This window comes from Neoarius graeffei, chromosome 17, assembly GCF_027579695.1.
Source record: "Neoarius graeffei isolate fNeoGra1 chromosome 17, fNeoGra1.pri, whole genome shotgun sequence".
NCBI lineage: Eukaryota > Metazoa > Chordata > Actinopteri > Siluriformes > Ariidae > Neoarius > Neoarius graeffei.
In genome coordinates this window covers 9,029,089-9,049,378 of record NC_083585.1, presented here as the reverse complement: position 1 = coordinate 9,049,378, position 20,290 = coordinate 9,029,089, and the positions used below count along the sequence as shown (strand labels likewise).

The window sequence follows — 20,290 nt, the reverse complement described above, 5'->3', positions numbered from 1 at the left end:
TCTCTCCTTTTATAGGGCGCGGTCACTGGGGAAGACACACAAACACAGGTGCAGTGATCAGGTGCACATCAGGTGCAGTGATTCTGCCACTCTACTTCCCTGACTCTGCCCTCCATTCACAGACCGATGCTTGACCACGCCCCCACTGCCACACTCTCCCTTTTAGTTATGCTGTCATAGTTAGTCTTGTGAGAGTCCTTATTTGCACTCAGCATACAATGTGCACTGTTCTTAGCCTTTACATGACAACGAGCATACCTAAAAATCTGTGCTTCTCTTGCTCTCTCTCTCTCTCCACATGCCATTCCTGAGATACCAGTGATGCTGACCTCTCCTGCTCTCCGGACCTGCCTGGTCCATTCTGATGCCCTACTTCTGACTGGAGTTTTCATCACTTCACTCCTGCAAAGATGGCCCCATATGTCCAAGCCCTGAGCTATCCTGGTGCCGTACTTGTAGCAGCAGTTGTCATCACTTCTCTCCTGTGGAGGATGGCTTCATATGGACAACCTAAAGAAAATGGCTTTGAACAATTGATACAGTTTTCTATGAAAGTTTTGGACTATAATTGCCATGATAATTTGAGGACTGCAGTTGTCATGAACAGTTTTGCAGTCAAGTCTCCATCAGTAAAAACATCAACAAAATAGACTTCATGTCAAAATTAGAATAAATTTCCTGGTTATGGGAATTGCACTTTTTGACCATATAGGACACAGTTACAGAAACAAGTTATTTGTAATCATGCTATCTGTTATCACCCAAATGAGGATGGGTTCCATTTTGAGTTTGATTCCTCTCAAGCTTTCTTCCTCATGTCATCTGAGGGAGTTTTTCTTTGCCACCATCACCTCCGGCTTGTTCATTAGGGATGTATATATAAATTCAAATGTTTAAAATTTATATCTGGAATTTATATAATTCTGGAAAGCTGTGACATTGTGACAATATCTATTGTTAAAATTATTGTACAAATAAAAGTGAATTGAACAGGGAAAAAAAAGCCTGCCCTATTTTTAAGAATTTCCCTATTGCTTGGGTTTTCCTTTTTACATTCACTTTTGGTTACTTTCACAAATAGGGTGTCAATAATTCTGGTGTTAACTGTACTTGTTGAGGCTTCTTGTTGAGCAGCACAGCAGATGTGACTTTCAAAATGAGGCCTTCTGTCATGTGTAAGCAAGGAATTTGTTCAACAGGCTGTTCTCCTGCTGTTTAATGATTGTAATAAAATGGTAATCAAGGCTCCAGAAAAGGGGACTTAGTTAATTTGAATATGACATGTCAGTAATTGCCTATGCGTCTATGTTAAGTAATTTAAAAGAGAGCCAAATCAACTAAGAAATCGATATTCTAAAAATTATTCAGGTGAAACAAACTCAATAATGGGATATTTGCTATTACATATTTTGGATACATACAAGGAGGGAGAGCAAAAAATTCCTTTTCTAAAATGGATAAATTTTACATGGGGAGTCGGTGATTTTGGCAGAGGTTTACTGAAGGTAGCTGTTAAAAATCATCAAGGAAATACAACCCCTTCCTTCAGTGTTCACTTACAATCAATACCCACAAAACAAATGAATGCTGACTTAACTAAAATGCCTAAATTTTATAGCAAGAGGGAGAGTCACCGAATTGTCAAGTGACATAAATGATAGTAAGCAAGTAGAGATACTTCATTCTCATGGTTGTTTGGATGTTTAGACATTAGTTGATTTTTTTTCTGCTGTCTACTCAACCTGGGGTGCCACAGAGTTTCTCAGCTGAACAAATATTTTATTGAAACTTCCAGAATGTGATGAGAATGCATTACAAATATAAGTTATTAAAAATGAAAAAAGTTATGGACACTACATTCAGTTACATTTGAAAAATATCCATCCATCCATTATCCGTAACCGCTTATACTATGCAAGGTAAAGCCTATCCCAGCTGACAATGAGGTAGGATACACCCTGGACAAGTCACCAGATCATCGCAGGGCCAACACATAGAGACAAACAACCATTCACACTCACGGTCAATTCAGAGCCACCAATTAGCCTAACCTGCATGTCTTTGGACTGTGGGGAAAACCGGAGCACCCGGAGGAAACCCACACAGACACGGGGAGAACATGCAAACTCCACACAGAAAGGCCCTCGCCGGCCGCTGGGCTCGAACCCAGCACCTTCGTGCTCTGAGGTGACAGTGCTAACCACTACACCACCATGCTGCCCTATTTGAAAAATATGTTATTTAAATTACTGATGTAGGGAAATGATTACAGGTCTTGCATGCTCACAAAAAAAATAATAATAATGTCAGCACAGCAAAAACAACACTAACATAATCATGGTCCTTGCCATGAGAATTGATTTACAACTCCGATTCCCAAAAAGTTGGGACAAAGTACAAATTGTAAATAAAAACGGAATGCAATAACAAATCTCAAAAACTGATATTGTATTCACAATAGAACATAGACAACATATCAAATGTCGAAAGTGAGACATTTTGAAATTTCATGCCAAATATTGGCTCATTTGAAATTTCATGACAGCAACACATCTCAAAAAAGTTGGGACAGGGGCAATAAGAGGCTGGAAAAGTTAACGGTACAAAAAAGGAACAGCTGGAGGACCAAATTGCAACTCATTAGGTCAATTGGCAATAGGTCATTAACATGACTGGGTATAAAAAGAGCATCTTGGAGTGGCAGCGGCTCTCAGAAGTAAAGATGGGAAGAGGATCACCAATACCCCTAATTCTGCGCCGACAAATAGTGGAGCAATATCAGAAAGGAGTTCGACAGTGTAAAATTGCAAAGAGTTTGAACATATCATCATCTACAGTGCATAATATCATCCAAAGATTCAGAGAATCTGGAAGAATCTCCGTGCGTAAGGGTCAAGGCCGGAAAACCATACTGGGTGCCCGTGATCTTCGGGCCCTTAGACGGCACTGCATCACATACAGGCATGCTTCTGTATTGGAAATCACAAAATGGACTCAGGAATATTTCCAGAGAACATTATCTGTGAACACGATTCACCGTGCCATCCGCTGTTGCCAGCTAAAACTCTATAGTTCAAAGAAGAAGCCGTATCTAAACATGATCCAGAAGCGCAGACGTCTTCTCTGGGCCAAGGCTCATTTAAAATGGACTATGGCAAAGTGGAAAACTGTTCTGTGGTCAGACAAATCAAAATTTGAAGTTCTTTATGGAAATCAGGGACGCCGTGTCATTCGGACTAAAGAGGAGAAGGACGACCCAAGTTGTTATCAGCGCTCAGTTCAGAAGCCTGCATCTCTGATGGTATGGGGTTGCATTAGTGTGTGTGGCATGGGCAGCTTACACATCTGGAAAGACACCATCAATGCTGAAAGGTATATCCAGGTTCTAGAGCAACATATGCTCCCATCCAGACGACGTCCCTTTCAGGGAAGACCTTGCATTTTCCAACATGACAATGCCAAACCACATACTGCATCAATTGCAGCATCATGGCTGCATAGAAGAAGGGTCCGGGTACTGAACTGGCCAGCCTGCAGTCCAGATCTTTCACTCATAGAAAACATTTGCACTGCATGAAAAGTGGGATTTTCAGGAGCAAACGGGACTGTAGATTTCTGTGGAATTTCAGGTTTATGACAATTTACAGCAATTTGCAGGCAACACTGAAAACTGCCGTGAATTGTCAGAAATGGACGTGTAACTTCCTTTGGCAGTTGTCCCCCAATGACCCCCCTTCCCCTAAGCCTAGGGAAGGCTATACAAATGCAAATCAGGATAGTAGGGGGAGTTCCCAGGTAACATTTTTCTGAAAGGTATTAACTTAATTGTAAGAATTGTAGAATTGTAAGCTTTTTAAAACTGAGTTGCTGCACACAAGTCAAGTCAAGAAGGTTTATTGTCATTTCAGCCATACATAGTACACAGTGAGATGAAAAACTTTTACTAGTGGAAGACAGATTCAACACCGTGGAAGACAGATTGACTGCTTTGGAGGGACATAACTTTGGGGAAAACGCAAACTCCAGGAAGAAAAGACAGGTGCAGAGTCCCATGATTGCGGTAAGAATTTGTCCGGTGTCTGCTAGCTAAGCTAAATAGCCTAAAAGTAAACATAGCAGCTAGCCCAAGCTAAAAGTAGACAGTAGCTAGCTAATGAGGGACAAGTGACTTAAAAACATTGTTTTGTTCTTTTCACAGGAAACAGTACGCCGTCTTCACAACTCGGAGACAAACACTAGGCGATACGAGCTGGCGCAAGGGTAAGATTTAAAGAATATGCTTTCATTCTGTACGAGATACGTTAATAGATGCAGATCCTAGCCTGATCTGAACTGTAGCCATCTTGTTTTCACAGACTAACTTCGCCTCATAATGAAGCCGTGACAAGCTATTTAGTGCGGGCTTTGTCGACAAATCCAAATCTTCATGATGCTGACAAAGACAACATTGTGTGTAAGTAACAACTATTTCACTAAATATTATGGTAGCCTATACTGTCCTTTCTCTACTGTCTACACTTCCCTTCTTCCTTTCCCTTATTAAGCTTAGCCTACTGCTACGTTGTTAATCGTACTCTCATTTGTTTTTCTAGCTGCCTGCAAGACGTATTACGAAACCTTACGCAGGAGCTACAGGTACCAGCAGCCTGATCTTTCGTTGCAGGCGGAAGCAATGAAGAAGTCGGCTCGTAGTCGCTCCAGAAGAAAGACGGTAAGATTTTTCAGTTTTGGTCAATGTGACTTTTTTTCAGTGTTTTTCAGGTGTTGTGTCCATACGCAGTGCATTGCTCAGTACTTATTCTCTTTATCGACTGTTTTTACAGCTGTTTGACACGAGATGAGGTGTCCTTGCTATGGACGCAATGGATGTATGGCAGTGTGCTAACGTACACCTGATGTCGGATGAGGAAGATGGGGTGGTGGATGGGGTGTCTGGGTGGATCGTTAAGCCTCCGCCGTCCCGTAACCCGGAGCTCAGCGAACTCTGTGCTATGCTGCAATCAAGGCTTGAGGCAGATCCGAAGTACAGGGCAACCCACCACAGACGACTGCATGTCGGTCCGATGCCGCCTGCTCCCCACAGCTCAAAGACCGCAAGCATGCACTTCACGGAGCTGTAGGACTAAAATACGGCGCTTATTTGTTTTTGTTTAGTTTTGTATCCTGCACATCTCTCTTGCACTAGGCTATTTATCACTGAATGTCTAGGCAACTACTGTTTGTCTTTGACCGAATGCTGCCATTTTGTTTATTTTTTAACATCTTGTACTTACTCTGATTTTGAAAATAAAGCTCTTTTTTGATACAACGTTCCTTGCAAATTTTCCTTCCTCAATAAATGTGTGTCATTGATAGGATAACAATGACATGAATATACAGCATCATAGCTAATCATAACCACAACAGCTATAGCTATATGTGTTGCGGTTATGATGACCCAGGGTGACCAGTAGCCTAGGCCTAGTGGCATCTGCCAACCAATCACGAGTGATTTCTTTGGTTTAAAAGTAGTGTTTTCATCTAATACTGAGTGAGGAAATTCGAGGCAAGCCAGGCAATTCTCGGACCACGCGCGGTTTCGCTGCTATTCATATGCAAATAGGCTACCCCGCGAGTCCTATGTCAGGCCCTGTCCACACGGCAACGGATTCAGGTGACTCCGATACAATTGCTTATCGTTTAGGCCTGGCGTCCACACGGCACCGGCGTTTTGGGTGCCCAAAACGCAATCTTTTTGAGAACGGGTTCCAGAGTGGAAAGATCTGGCAACGTTGCCATTGCGAAGTCGTCTGGATGAGTAGAACAGATTTGTTTACGATGACGTCACAACCACATGACTGTCAGTGCTTCACGCCGGGTAGAAGTGTAACGAACTCAATGCGAGTTGTCAACAAATCCTATAACTTGGTTCATGAAACGCGCTTACAAAATATTTTCACTGTGAATATTTATTGTGTAATGGTGCAAAGTGAGAGAGAGAGAGAGAGAGAGAGAGAGAAAATAGCCCTTAGGGCAGAGTCAATCCCGTCAGCAAAAATAGGGAAAAAAAGGAGCGATCTCACCTCTTCAGATGTTGGTTTAAGTCCTACAATACATTCCTCAAAAAGGGCGTAGAAGAACAAATTAATCCATCAACGTGTAGCATTCAATTTATTCCGGACCATTAAAGACACTGCCTTCCGCGTAGAATCATACGTCATCCTCGCCGCCATATTGGATAGGTCAAAGCGGAGAATAAAGATGCCTCATTCATGTGCTGCGTTTAACTGTACCAACAGGTTTACCATCCAAACGAGATCACATGGGATTACCTTTCTCAGGTGAGACTGGAAAAATACTTTTCATTGTATTTGGTCATCACACACATCACACACATCACATTATCTCTAGCCGCTTTATCCTTCTACAGGGTCGCAGGCAAGCTGGAGCCTATCCCAGCTGACTACGGGCGAAAGGCGGGGTACACCCTGGACAAGTCACCAGGTCATCACAGGGCTGACACATAGACACAGACAACCATTCACACTCACATTCACACCTACGGTCAATTTAGAGTCACCAGTTAACCTAACCTGCATGTCTTTGGACTGTGGGGGAAACCGGAGCACCCGGAGGAAACCCACGTGGACACGGGGAGAACATGCAAACTCCGCACAGAAAGGCCCTTGCCGGCCCCGGGGCTCGAACCCAGGACCTTCTTGCTGTGAGGCGACAGCGCTAACCACTACACCACCGTGCCGCCCTATTTGGTCATTATAACGTAATTTTACAAACAGATTTTCCTGACTTTGTGGCTAATATGAAGTCTCGCGCATAATAGTTTATGCGCATGCGTCCTTACTTCTTCTATTGTTCTGGTGTCTCCGAAGGGACCGTCTTACAGCGCCCCTACAGGTGTGGCATGTGTATTGCATCGTTTTCAGCAAGCGTTGCGTTGCCATATGGACCTGATATTTTACTGATCGTTGCCCATTTGGACGCAATATTTTTTTTAAATAACATCTCATTGCCGTTGTCGTGTGGATGTAGCCTCAGTGGTACACTCATTAATATGCAAATAGTCAAGTCAAGTCAAGTTTATTTGTATAGCGCTTTTAACAATAAACATTGTCGCAAAGCGGCTTTACAGAATTTTAACGACTTAAAACATGAGCTAATTTTATCCCTAATCTATCCCCAATGAGCAAGCCTGTGGCGACGGTGGCAAGGAAAAACTCCCTCAGTCGACATGAGGAAGAAACCTCGAGAGGAACCAGACTCAAAAGGGAACCCATCCTCATTTGGGCAACAACAGACAGCCTAACTATAATATTAACAGTTTTAACATGAGGACAGTTTCATTGATGTTATAGCTCTTCATTGATGGAAACTTGAGTGCAAAACTGTTCATGATAACTGCAGTCCTAAAGTTAGCAAGACAACTGTAGTCCTCAGCCATAAAAGCATTACTGTAAGAGTCCAGAGCATCCTCCAGGTATAACCCTCAAATATCCTCATGGGGCCGTCCTTCACAGGAGCAATGCGATAAAACTCCGACCACACACAGGGCACAAGGATGGACCAAGCAGGCCCGAGGGGCAGAAATAGGCTACCCCGCAAGTCCTACGTCAGTGGTACACTCATTAATATGCAAATAGGCTACCCCGCGAGTCCTACGTCAGTGGTACACTCCCATTCATATGCAAATAGGCTACCCCGCGAGTCCTACGTCAGTGGTACTCTCCCATTCATATGCAAATAGGCTATCCCGCGAGTCCTACGTCAGTGGTACACTCATTAGGCAAGGCAAGGCAAGTTTATTTATATATTACATTTCATACACAATGGCAGTTCAATGTGCTTTACAGAAGTAAAAACAAAAACAGTAAACAATAGAGAAATAAAATTACATAAAATAATTTTATTTTTATTCTAAAACAATTAATTAAAAGAATTAAAAGAAAATAAGAATTAAACAATAGTAGAAATAAAATAATAAAATGAAGTAGTAGTTCAAATAGGAGGAGAAAAAAAAAGAAACCAGCAGAATAAAATAAAAAATAAAGTTAAAGTTAAAGTAAATTTAAAACATGCAGAGAAAGCAAAGATTATAAAAAATGTAAAGAAGACAATATTAATTATTTAACAGAAAGCATCTGAAAACAGCTTGGTCTTTAACCTAGATTTGAAGCTGCCAACAGCAGGAGCATTTTTAATGTCCTCTGGCAGTTGGTTCCATAGCTGTACTGCATAGTAGCTAAAAGCTGCTTCACCATACTTTGTTTTAACAACTGGTCTTAATAGTAAATTTTTCTGTTTCGATCTGGTAGATCTGATTGGGTTAGGCCGCTGCAACATATCAGAGAGGTAATTGGGCCCTGTACCATTTAGAGATTTATACACCAGCAGCAATGCTTTAAAGTCAATTCTGTAGCTTACTGGAAGCCAGTGAAGGGACCTTAGAATTGGAGTAATGTGCTCTGTTCTTTTTGTTCGTGTGAGAACCCTAGCCACTGCATTTTGAACCAGCTGAAGTCGTTTGATGGTCTTTTTTGGCAGGCCTGTGAAAAGGCCATTGCAGTAATCAACCCTACTAGAGATGAAGGCATGTATTAGTTTTTCCAGATCATTTTTTGACATAAGTCCTCTTAGTTTGGAAATGTTTTTAGGTGATAAAATGCCGTTTTAGTGATTGCTTTCATGTGACTGTCAAAGTTTAGCTCGGTGTCAATGAAAACACCAAGATTTTTAACCATTTCTTTAGTTTTAATCCCTTTTGTGTCAAGAATAGTGGTAATCCTGAGTCTTTCATCTTTTTTTCCAAATAGAATTACTTCTGTTTTATCTGTGTTCAGCTGAAGAAAATGTTGTGACATCCAGCTGTTGATTTGATCGATACACTGGTAGAGGCATTCAAGGGGGGCATAATCATTAGGTGATAGAGCAAAATAAATTTGGGTGTCATCTGCATAGCAGTGATACAAAATTGAATTTTTATTGATAATTTGCCCAAGTGGGAACATATAAAGGTTGAAAAGTAATGGTCCAAGAATCGACCCCTGGGGGACACCACAGGTCAAGGACATTGACGTTGAGGAACAATTTCCCAGGGTAACAAAGAAGCTTCTATCTTTTAAGTAAGAATTTAACCAATTGATAACTTTACCAGTCAATCCAACCCATTGTTCAAGTCGATATAGCAGTATGTTGTGATCAACAGTATCAAAAGCTGCACTGAGGTCCAGTAATACCAGGACCGATGTTTTGCCTGCATCAGTATTAAGATGTATGTCATTTATAACTTTAATCAGCGCTGTTTCAGTGCTATGATTGGCACGAAATCCTGACTGAAAATTATCAAAACGGCTGTTTGATATCAAGAAGGCAGTTAATTGATTGAAGACAATTTTTTCAAGGATTTTCCCGATGAATGGTAAATTTGATATTGGCCTGTAGTTATTTAATACTGAAGGATCCAGATTATTTTTTTTAAGTATGGGCTTTACAACGGCTTTTTTTAGGGACACAGGAACAACGCCAGTCTCTAGGGATGTATTTATAATTTGAAGCACATCTGTAATTATAAGATGAAGAACAGACTTAAAAAAGTTGGTGGGCAGAATGTCCAATTCAGATGTTGAGGAACTGAGATTTTGTACAGTTTTTTCAAGAGTCTCATAATCAATTAAACAAAATTCTGACATTGTGTTGAAGTTATCTATCTGTGTCATTGGTGATTGCAGTTTTTCAATTTTTTGCAACTGAGATATATTATGAGGAATATTCTGCCGTATTTTATCAATTTTACCTTTGAAAAAGGATGCAAACTCATTGCATTTATTAACTGAGAGAAGTTCAGGTGCTAATTGTGGTGGGGGATTAGTTAGCTTCTCTACTGTTGAAAATAGCACACGGGCATTGTTCATATTCCTGCTGATGATGTTGGAGAAGAAAGACTGTCTTGCTTTACGAATTTCATAATTATAATTACAAAGCATCTCTTTATGGATTTGATAATGGATGTGAAGTTTAGATTTGCGCCATTTTCTTTCAGTCTTTCTACATTCTCTCTTTAGCAGTTTAACAGCCGGGTACTGCTTCCATGGTGCTTTCTGCTGATCACTGATTCTTTTGATTTTTAATGGAGCAATATCATCCATAATTTGGGTCATATTTAAATTAAAAATTTCCAGTAAATCTTCTACAGAGTCTGACATTTTGGTTGAGTTTTGAGAGAGAGCTTGCTCAAAGAGAGCACATGTGTTGTCTTTTATGACTCTCCTACCTATAGTCATTGAGCTGTTCTGAATGTGAGGAGACATAGAAACAAAGAAAACACAGAAATGATCGGATAAGGCCAGGTCAACAACAGTATTAGAAACAGTAAGACCCTTTGTGATGACGAGGTCGAGAGTATGACCACGAGAGTGGGTCGGCCCCTGTACATGTTGTACTAGGTTGAAGTTGTCAATAATTGCAAGTCGTTCTTTGGCATAAATGTTATCAGTATTATCTACATGCAAGTTAAAATCCCCAGATATAATAAGACAATCAAACTCTAAGCAAATGACTGAAAACAGTTCACCAAACTCTTCAAGAAAGACTTTGGCTGAATGTCTCGGAGGCCTATAAATAGTTAATAATAATATGTTAGGAGAGCATGTAACAAGTGCACATAAGTGTTCAAAGGACGTAAAATCACCAAGTGAGGATTGTTTACATTGAAAAGAGACTTTGAATATATTTGCGATCCCTCCACCTTTCCCTTGTCGGGTAACATTCAAAAAATTAAAATTTGGGGGAGCTGCTTCAATAAGGGTGGTAGCACTATTCGCTTGATCCAGCCAAGTTTCAGTTAGAAACAAAAAATCAAGATTGTGTTTGCAAATAAGATCATTAATTAAAAATGACTTGTTTAAAAGTGATCTAACGTTCAGAAGAGCTAGCTTTACAGAAAGTCTAGAAGTAATATCTGCTTGTGCACTCTGATGTTGTTTTAAAACAGGAAGGAGATTAGATTGGTTCACCCCCAGGGTTAAATGTGCTCTAAGTTTTCTGTTTCTTATCAACACATTAATATGCAAATAGGCTACCCCGCGAGTCCTACGTCAGTGGTACACTCCCATTCATATGCAAATAGGCTACCCCGCGAGTCCTACGTCAGTGGTACACTCCCATTCATATGCAAATAGGCTACCCAGCGAGTCCTACGTCAGTGGTACACTCCCATTCATATGTAAATAGGCTACCCCGCGAGTCCTACGTCAGTGGTACACTCCCAATAATTTTCCAGCCTGCAAACGCGGACGCTGCAGGCCGTTAAACTGCTGTTAACTGCTGAAAATTGCGAGGATTTGCAGGCGTTTACAGGGATGGAAATCCCACTTTTCATGCACTGTTGGCGCATCATAGAACAGAAGATACGACAAAAAAGACCTAAGACAGTTGAACAACTAGAATCCTACATTAGACAAGAATGGGTTAACATTCCTATCCCTAAACTTGAGCAACTTGTCTCCTCAGTCCCCAGACGTTTACAGACTGTTGTAAAGAGAAAAGGGGATGTCTCATAGTGGTAAACATGGCCTTGTCCCAACTTTTTTGAGATGTGTTGTTGTCATGACATTTAAAATCACCTAATTTTTCTCTTTAAATGATACATTTTCTCAGTTTAAACATTTGATATGTCATCTATGTTCTATTCTGAATAAAATATGGAATATTGAAACTTCCACATTATTGCATTCCGTTTTTATTTACAACTTGTACTTTGTCCCAACTTTTTTGGAATCGGGGTTGTATATGAATCACTTTAATCATAAAAATTACTATATTAGATTTATTGTTAATGCTTAAAACTATTCCTTTGCCATTCTTGAGGTCTCACGGCATTTATAAACAAAAAGTGAGGCCATGGTTCTGCGTATATGCTTTAAAGTGCATTTCAAATCTTTTGGCTCATATTAACACATTATATTATCTCATCTCATTATCTCTAGCCGCTTTATCCTTCTACAGGGTCGCAGGCAAGTTGGAGCCTATCCCAGCTGACTATGGGCGAAAGGCGGGGTACACCCTGGACAAGTCGCCAGGTCATCACAGGGCTGACACAGACAACCATTCACACTCACATTCACACCTACGGTCAATTTAGAGTCACCAGTTAACCTAACCTGCATGTCTTTGGACTGTGGGGGAAATCGGAGCACCTGGGGGAAACCGGAGCACCTGGAGGAAACCTACGCGGACACGGGGAGAAAATGCAAACTCCGCACAGAAAGGTCCTCGCCGGCCACGTGGCTCGAACCTGAACCTTCTTGCTGTGAGGCAACAGTGCTAACCACTACACCACTGTGCCGCCCCGGTAGCTTCTCTGTGCCTTCATAAAAAGGGATTGTTTACAGCACTCATTTGATTGACCAATGCACAATACAATGGGAAAGTCCAAGGAACTCAGTGCAGATCTGAGAAAGAGGATCGCAGATGTACACAACTCCGGAATGTCTCTTGGAGCCATTTCTAAACAACTGCAAATACCAAGATCAGTTCAAACAATTGTATGTAAGTTACTTGGAGGTGCAGTCACTTTGCCAAGCCACTTTGCTTCAAGAAAACCCAAACTGTCACCCTCAGCTGAAAGGAAATTAGTTTAGATGGTCAGGAACAACCTGGGAACCACCATGACACAGCCCTGTCATGAACTGGAAGGTGATGGATCACTGTCTACAGTTCAGTGAGTTTCACATCACCATGGACTAAGAGGCTGCTATCCAAGAAATAACCCCCTGTTCCAAAACTGACACCTTCAAGCTTAACTAAGGTTTGAAACTGACCACACAGACAAAGAAAAAGCCTTCTGGAGGAAAGCTGTATGGTCAGATGAGACAAAGATTGAGTTGTTTGTCCACAATGACCACCATGTACAGAGGGACACTGTACCAGCTGGTGGTGGTGGTAGGACCATCACGCTCTGGGGCTGTTTTGCTGCCAGTGGAACTGGTTCATTGCACAAAGTGGACAGAATAATGAAGAAGGAGGACTACCTCAGAATTCTTCAGCATAAACCATCAGAAACTTGAACATGACTTGGGAGTTACAACAGGACAATGAACCCAAATGCATCAGAGGTGGTTGTGGAGGACAAAGCAGGTTAATATTAAGCTTAAAACAAGTCCTGACTTCAACCCTATTGAAAATATACGGACCATGCTTATAAGTCGAGTCCATGCCAAGGAAAAAAAAATGTAATTGAACTCTACGAATTCTACTATGAAGAGTCATGAAATATCCAACCAGAATTCTGCCAGAAGCTTGTTCATGGTAAACAAAAATGTTTGGTAAAATGTTTTCGTAAATCTTACGAAGAGACATTTTACCCAAATATTAGGTGTGCTGTATGTATATTTTTGACCTTGTATGTATAATTTTGACCCTGTGTTGATTTCAGAAAACCTAAAGAAAATTAAAACTTGTGCACCAAATTCTAGTGTTTTTTTTTATTAAATATGTATGCTGTACATTCTGCCACAGAAAAAGAACAGTTCAAAGAAATTACTGTTAAACAGTTTAAAGGAATAATTTTGTGGGGAAAAAAAGAAGGTATATTTTGATATCTGAGATATACTTCTTTATTTTTGACCTGGAGCTCTATGCTTGAAACAACTTTGTTGCTACATGATGTAAATAATAAACAGTAGGAGTCAAAACTTTGGAAACACCTACTCATTCATATTTTTTTTCTGAATTTTGACTATTTTCTACATTACTGAACAACACCGAGGACATCAAAACTATATGAAATTATGGGGTAAACAAAAAAGTGTTAAAAAAACAAAATATGTTTCATATTTGAGATTCTTCAACATAGCCAGCGTTTCCCTTGATGACACTTTACAGACTATTGGCATTATCTTAACCAGCTTCATGAGGTAGTCACCTGGAATGCTTTTCAATTAACAGGTGCCTCGTCAAAAGGTAATTAGTGGAATTTCTTGCCTTCTTAATGCGTTTGAAATCAAACAGTAAACAGTAAATAATAAAAATACAGTAAATATCCCAATTCCACAACTGCAGTAATCCATATTATGTGAAGAACTGATTAACTAAGTAAAGAAAAATGAGTCCATCATTACTTTAAGACATGAAGTGTTTTTTAATTAATAAAATAAAGAATAAAAACATTGAATTAGAAGGTGTGTCCAAACTTTTGACTGATACTGTATGTTGTTTATTTTTAATAAAGGTGTTTGTAATATACCAGTGACAAGTGAAGTGGAACTTATTATACCAATAAACATACTGTGTATTCAGCTTTATTCTATCCACATTCACTGGATATGAGGAATTGCATGCTCTGATTGGCTACTCTATTACTAGGCTATCAGCTCATATACTGTGAGTCGAGAAAAACAAAATGGTGGAGCGTGTTGGTGAACCAACTGACGATGAAATAAAAACTCTACTCAAAAACAAAACTCAAAAAAATAAAAAAGCAACAAAATATGGAATGAAAGTATTTGATGGTAAGAACATATCTTTTTTTATTATTCAAGAAGTATTATTACTGCATTTTTCACAAATTGCTCCTATCATTTTGCCGGTTTGTTTACATTCTAAGCGAAAATGATTTTGTCGGACATTTTGTATAAAGTTTTTATTTATCGAATTCGCAAAAAATAAAAATGCTCTGTTTCTCAAAATCCAGTAAATGTGGATAGAATAAAACAGTTATTCCACTCAATCTCGTCGTACACGGCTTATAGACAACTTGGTGCTACGCGCCTCGTCGGCTATCAGCTCATGTACGATTTGATTTCGTGGAATAACTGTTAAATAGTGACAAGTCTACATGGTAACTCAAGAACTATGTGTGGTTTGAGGCAGGTACATGGAAATTTTCGACAAGACGTGTTACTTTTTGTTTATGTTAGACTCACCCATGCAGAAGCAAAAATTGGCCAAAAGCCTGTCTTGGCTGGCTGATTGAACTATTTCTTTAAGAGCAGTGTGGGCAACAATGAACAGGCTTGTTAATACAGCAGAGCTGAGAAGATAAATGCTTAATGGGCACGTCCTCGAAGAAAGTCGGATCCATTCATAAACCATAATTAAACCCATGACAACTATGTGGAGAGTTATGAAATGGCTACTGGCCAAAGCTTGAAGAATGATGACTTCATATAAGGTGATGTATTCTAATATGTATTAATATAGTTTCTATAGGAACAAATGTCTGGCATAAATGGGGAGCTTATTCAATTTCAGCCTGTGCTGTTGTCCTCTTTTTGATGTTGCATAGGTTTGGTTGTACCTTGCGTCTTATTGATCTGACACACCTTTTGTCAAATGAAGGAAACAGAGTGTCCCCTTTTCCTTATGCATAAGAAAGGATAATCAGCTCCAGCAAACTCCTGTGTTTAAAGGAAATACACAGAACCTTTATTTTTAAATACATTTCTGAGTGGATAGTATCTCCATCCTTGACTCTTGTATGCTGCATAAATGGGAATTTAAAAAAATATATTTTTGAGAGTTAAAATCGACCACAAAGTCGGCATCCGAGCTGCCCTGCTGAGCCAGCCAGCCCTGAGTGCGTGACGTCACAGCGTTAACCAGTTTTAAAGCCGAGGCCTTTGACAGCTTTAGACCAAAGCCAGACTCAGCAGGCGAGAGTGGTTGCAATGGCCTCTTTGTTCGGATTTACTGGAGATTCTTCGGATTCCTCAGATAGTAATACATCTGACTGTGATAGTCCTGAAATTGGAGTGTGTGTACAGGCTACTGCTATACACGTAGAACCGTATCAGTTCAAACCATCGGAAAGTGAATCCGATAGTAACACGTCGGCCACGGAGGCCCTCACCTTACGAAATAAAGCCAGAGAACAAAGCCATCTAGAGAAATGGATGGAATTGAACTGACAGTCTCATGCAACTCTCATTAAAACAGGATAGGTGTTATAACTTATGCAACATGCATGCATTTTCACTGATAAAACATAAAAGGCTAATTAAATAATCAGATGAACTGAGACAATCACATTCTGAAGCAAATTAAATAATCTTATACCGGTAACTTAAATACACAATACAAGTTACATGTATTAATCTAAATGCAGGTAAATGAGTGTTGTTGTTGTGATGTAACCAAATGAGAGTCGGAGCTTACCCGTCTGTGTTCTTGCTTCTTAAAGGCCAATCTTGTGGCCGATTGTTTTGAAACAATCTGACTTTCAGTTCTTTGTTCAGTTCTTCGTTCAGTTGCTTCTTCCACATAAGGGTGAAATATTACTGCTGAAGCAAGCATATCCAGCGGAGAAATCTGACGACTGGTCCACTCATTCTCCATACTGAGTACTCCGCCATTACTGCTCGGCTCACACTCCGGGAGAACTAGTGCGACTGAAATTACTTTCCTTTTCTTGTAGTTTTCTTTTCCTTTAACTGTTGGTACTACACCCTCTTTCAATGTGGGCTTATAGCCAACGCTTCTCAACAGATCAGAGGTTTTGTACGAGTCATCAGTAAAACGTGCCTGTGAATTTCTTGCAAGACGCATCCAAATCTTTGCAGTTTGAACATTCTTGGCCCATGAATGCAACATAAATCCACCTTCTGTCATGTTGCTGCACCCTCCAGCAACACATCTACATGGCATGGTGATAAATTAGCTCAAAATGGAGGATCGAAGTTGCAGTTAGCCCTGTGTTTTAGTATAGCGGAAAAGGCGATGAGACCGATAGACTTCCTGATGTGACGTCACAGATGTCAAGGTCATTCACTCAGACTCCTAACTATATCAATCATTTTAATCATAAAAATTACTATATTAGATTTATTGTTAATGATTAAAACTATTCCTATGCCATTCTTGAGGTCTCAAGGCATTTATAAACAAAAAGTGAGGCCATGGTTCTGTGTATCTCCTTTAAGAATGCACTGAACTGTCTGTGGAGACTGGCCTTAAGGTACATAATGAAAATATGCACCACAAATGGACTCATTCCATCTTGAAAGCTGCCATTAAGTTCTTACCAAGACCAGGGAATGTGCATTGAATGGTGAAGCAGTCAATGCTCAAAGGGAGGGGAAAATAAGTCACTGCACACTCTATTGCCCATTAACACACGGACTGGATGAGTCAGATGCCCTTCACAGGAGACACAAAGAGGAGAGTCAATCACTGCACTTAGTCGCAGTGGAAATCATTATGACTTGCTAGCACCTTTTTGCGAAGCCACACAAGATATTAATTACAAATTATAATGGTGAATTGTTATCTTTCAATGGCTGATTAGGATATGGTAAATAAGTATCATATGATCACTGTAGGAAAAGTGCAGTGTTTGCTATCAGATAGTTTGGAAACTTGCTAATACACTTTACATTATTTTAAAAGCACTGCTCATAATAAGTTTACCAGTTGCAGCCAGCCACTATGATAGTGAAAATATTCAGAGTTTAGTCAGAGAAATATGTAGAGAAGGTCATTCTGTCCTCTACAGACTGCCAGCTGTTTGAATGAGGAGAGAGGACATGTCCTGACAGATCCGCGTTTGCAACCAGCCAAGGACACGTGATTGCACTTTATTTTTCCACATAGCATCAAGCCCCAGATCAGGAGCTACAGCTGAGTGCAGTATCTTGCCTCTCCTCTACATATCTGCTATCCCAGCATGCTTCTGCTTAACACATGCATCACTTGACCTGAGTATGCTACACTTTCCATACATCAACAGTATGTGCTGACACTGAATCTTTTTTGCAATGGATCAGTCTTGGTTTATCAAGTACATGCAAGACAGATTTAGATATTGAATATTTAGCATTTAAGGGCAGCAATAATAAGAACAGTGAAATAAAATGAACAAAAATAAGATCACTGAAAACTGTATGCAGGAAGTAGCATTGAGTGCATACCTGCCAAAATATGCTGTCTATTGTATTTCCAAGGAAGCCTTCCCGTGTGTCCGACGACAGAAGTTTGGGGCCCAGTATCGTCATGAATTCATCAAAATCCACCTGTCCATCCCCTGCAAAAAAAGCACTGTAAGTGTCATAATTATTTGATAGATAGGCAGGTATGATATATACATATGACCTGTTTATAGGTTGTAGGCAGGTAGGTAGACAGATAGTCTAATGCTTTATAAGGTTTATAGTCACATACAAAAAAGTGTATATTATATACAGCGTCTTACAGAAGTATTCATCCCCCTTGATGTTTGTCCTGTTTTGTTGCATTACAAGCTGGAATTAAAATGGATGTTTGGGGGGTTAGCACCACAAGCCTACAACTTTAAAGGTGCATATTGCTTTTTTATTGTGACACAAACAATAATTAAGAGAAAAAACAGAAATCTGGAGTGTGCATAGGTATTACAGCTTGGGGTATGTCTCTATTAGCTTAGCACATCTAGCCATTGGGATTTTTGCCCATTCCTCAAGGCAAAACTGCTCCAACTCCTTCAAGTTAGATGGGTTGCGTTGGTGTACAGCAATCTTCAAGTTATACTAGAGATTCCCAGTTGGATTGAGGTCTGGGCTTTGACTTGGCCATTCCAAGGAATTTAAATGTTTCCCTTTAAACCACTCCAGTGTAGCTTTAGCAGTATGTTTAGGGTCATTGTCCTGCTGGAACATGAACCTTCCTCCCAGTCTCAAACCTCTGGCTGACTCAAACAGGTTTTCCTCCAGAATTGCCCTGTATTTAGTGCCATCCATCTTTCCTTCAATCCTGACCAGCTTTCCTGTCCCGCCAGATGAAAAACATCCTCACAGCATGATGCTGCCACCACCATGCTTCACTGTAGGAATGGTGGTCTCAGGGCGATGGGTTTCAGCCATACATGGCATTTCACATGATGGTCAAAAAGATAAATTTTAGTCTCATTTAACCAGAGAATCTTCTTCCATGTGTTTGGGGAGTCTACCACATGCTGTTGGGCAAACTCCAAATGTGTTTTCTTAAGCACTGGCTTTTTTTTTTTGGCCACTCTTCCATAAAGCCCCACTCTGTGGAATGTATGGCTTAAAGTGGTCCTATGGACAGATACTCCCATCTCTGCTGTGGATCTTTGCAGCTCCTTCAGTGTTATCTTTGGTGTCTTTATTGCATCTCTGATTAATGCCTTCCTTGCCCGGTCTGTGAGTTTTGGTGGGTGACCTTCTCTTTTCAGGTTTGTAGTGGTGCCATATTCTTTCCATTTTGCTATAATGGATTTAATGGTGCTCCGTGGGATATTCAAAGTTTGGGATATTTTTATAACCCAACCCTGATCATTACTTCTTCACAACTTTTGTCTCTGACCTGTTTGGAGGCTCCTTGGTTTTCATGTTGCTTGCTTAGTCATGTTGCAGAGTCAAGGTCCTTCCAGAACAGGTTGATTTATACAGACATCATGTGACAGATCATGTAACACTTTGATTGCATACAGGTGGAGCTTAATCAATTAATTATGTGACTAATTATGTGACTAATTATGCTAACCCTCCAAACATCCATTTTAATTCCAGCTTGTAAAATGCGATAAAACAGGACAAACACCAAGGGGAATTAATACTTTTGCAAGACACTGTACATATTGCCAAGAATGATTTATCAAGCTTTTAAGCATCAGTTCTTAAAGTTCTTCTCCAGTCATTATGCTTCTTCAGTGTGTCAGTCTCATGAATCATCACCAGAAATGTCCATAAAGTGGAGAAGACACAAATGTGAGGTGCTTTCTTAAATGTCAGTAAAGCTTCCACCTCCTCTAATGCAGACCTGGTCAAACCAAACTGCTGCTGCGCCACGAGTGTCTAATCACAGCCCTCGCTTCCTGGAGGATGAGTCAATTGCACTTAATTTGGTTTCACTCCAGCACTGTACTCAATCCCTCAGGCTCTGAGATGCTCAGCAAGTTGATGACACATTGGCTGAATACCATATGCCTTTTGATTATTACTATGCTATAAGTTTGAGGAGATAAGTAGAGGGGCTGTTAAGGCAGAGCTAGTCTTAAAACAGGAGTGAAGTTAGCATAGACCCTACAATCAGTTTAGAGCAGTACCATTCAGCCACAGGCATGTGGGCCGAATCAGGGCTGTTCAGTTGTTAAATGGCTCACAGTATTAAATTAGCATTAACACTATGTTTAAGACTAGTCTACATGCAAATCAGCATATACAGGTCTTTAATGGGGACATTTCATCTATCTATCTATCTATCTATCTATCTATCTATCTATCTATCTATCTATCTATCTATCTATCTATCTATCTATCTATCTATCTATCTATCTATTCATTTTTAATCAAAATACAGTGGATAT

At 40.1% G+C, this 20,290-nt stretch overlaps 1 protein-coding gene across 1 annotated transcript in view; it reads right to left on the bottom strand.

The window, feature by feature from the left end:
* Positions 1-20,290, bottom strand: part of caln1 (calneuron 1) — a 188,127-nt gene that overhangs the window by 107,847 nt on the left and 59,990 nt on the right. The window contains exon 3 of the mRNA XM_060898012.1: positions 17,898-18,010. Coding sequence (XP_060753995.1) covers positions 17,898-18,010 — 113 coding nt within the window. The remainder of the gene's footprint in view (positions 1-17,897; positions 18,011-20,290) is intronic.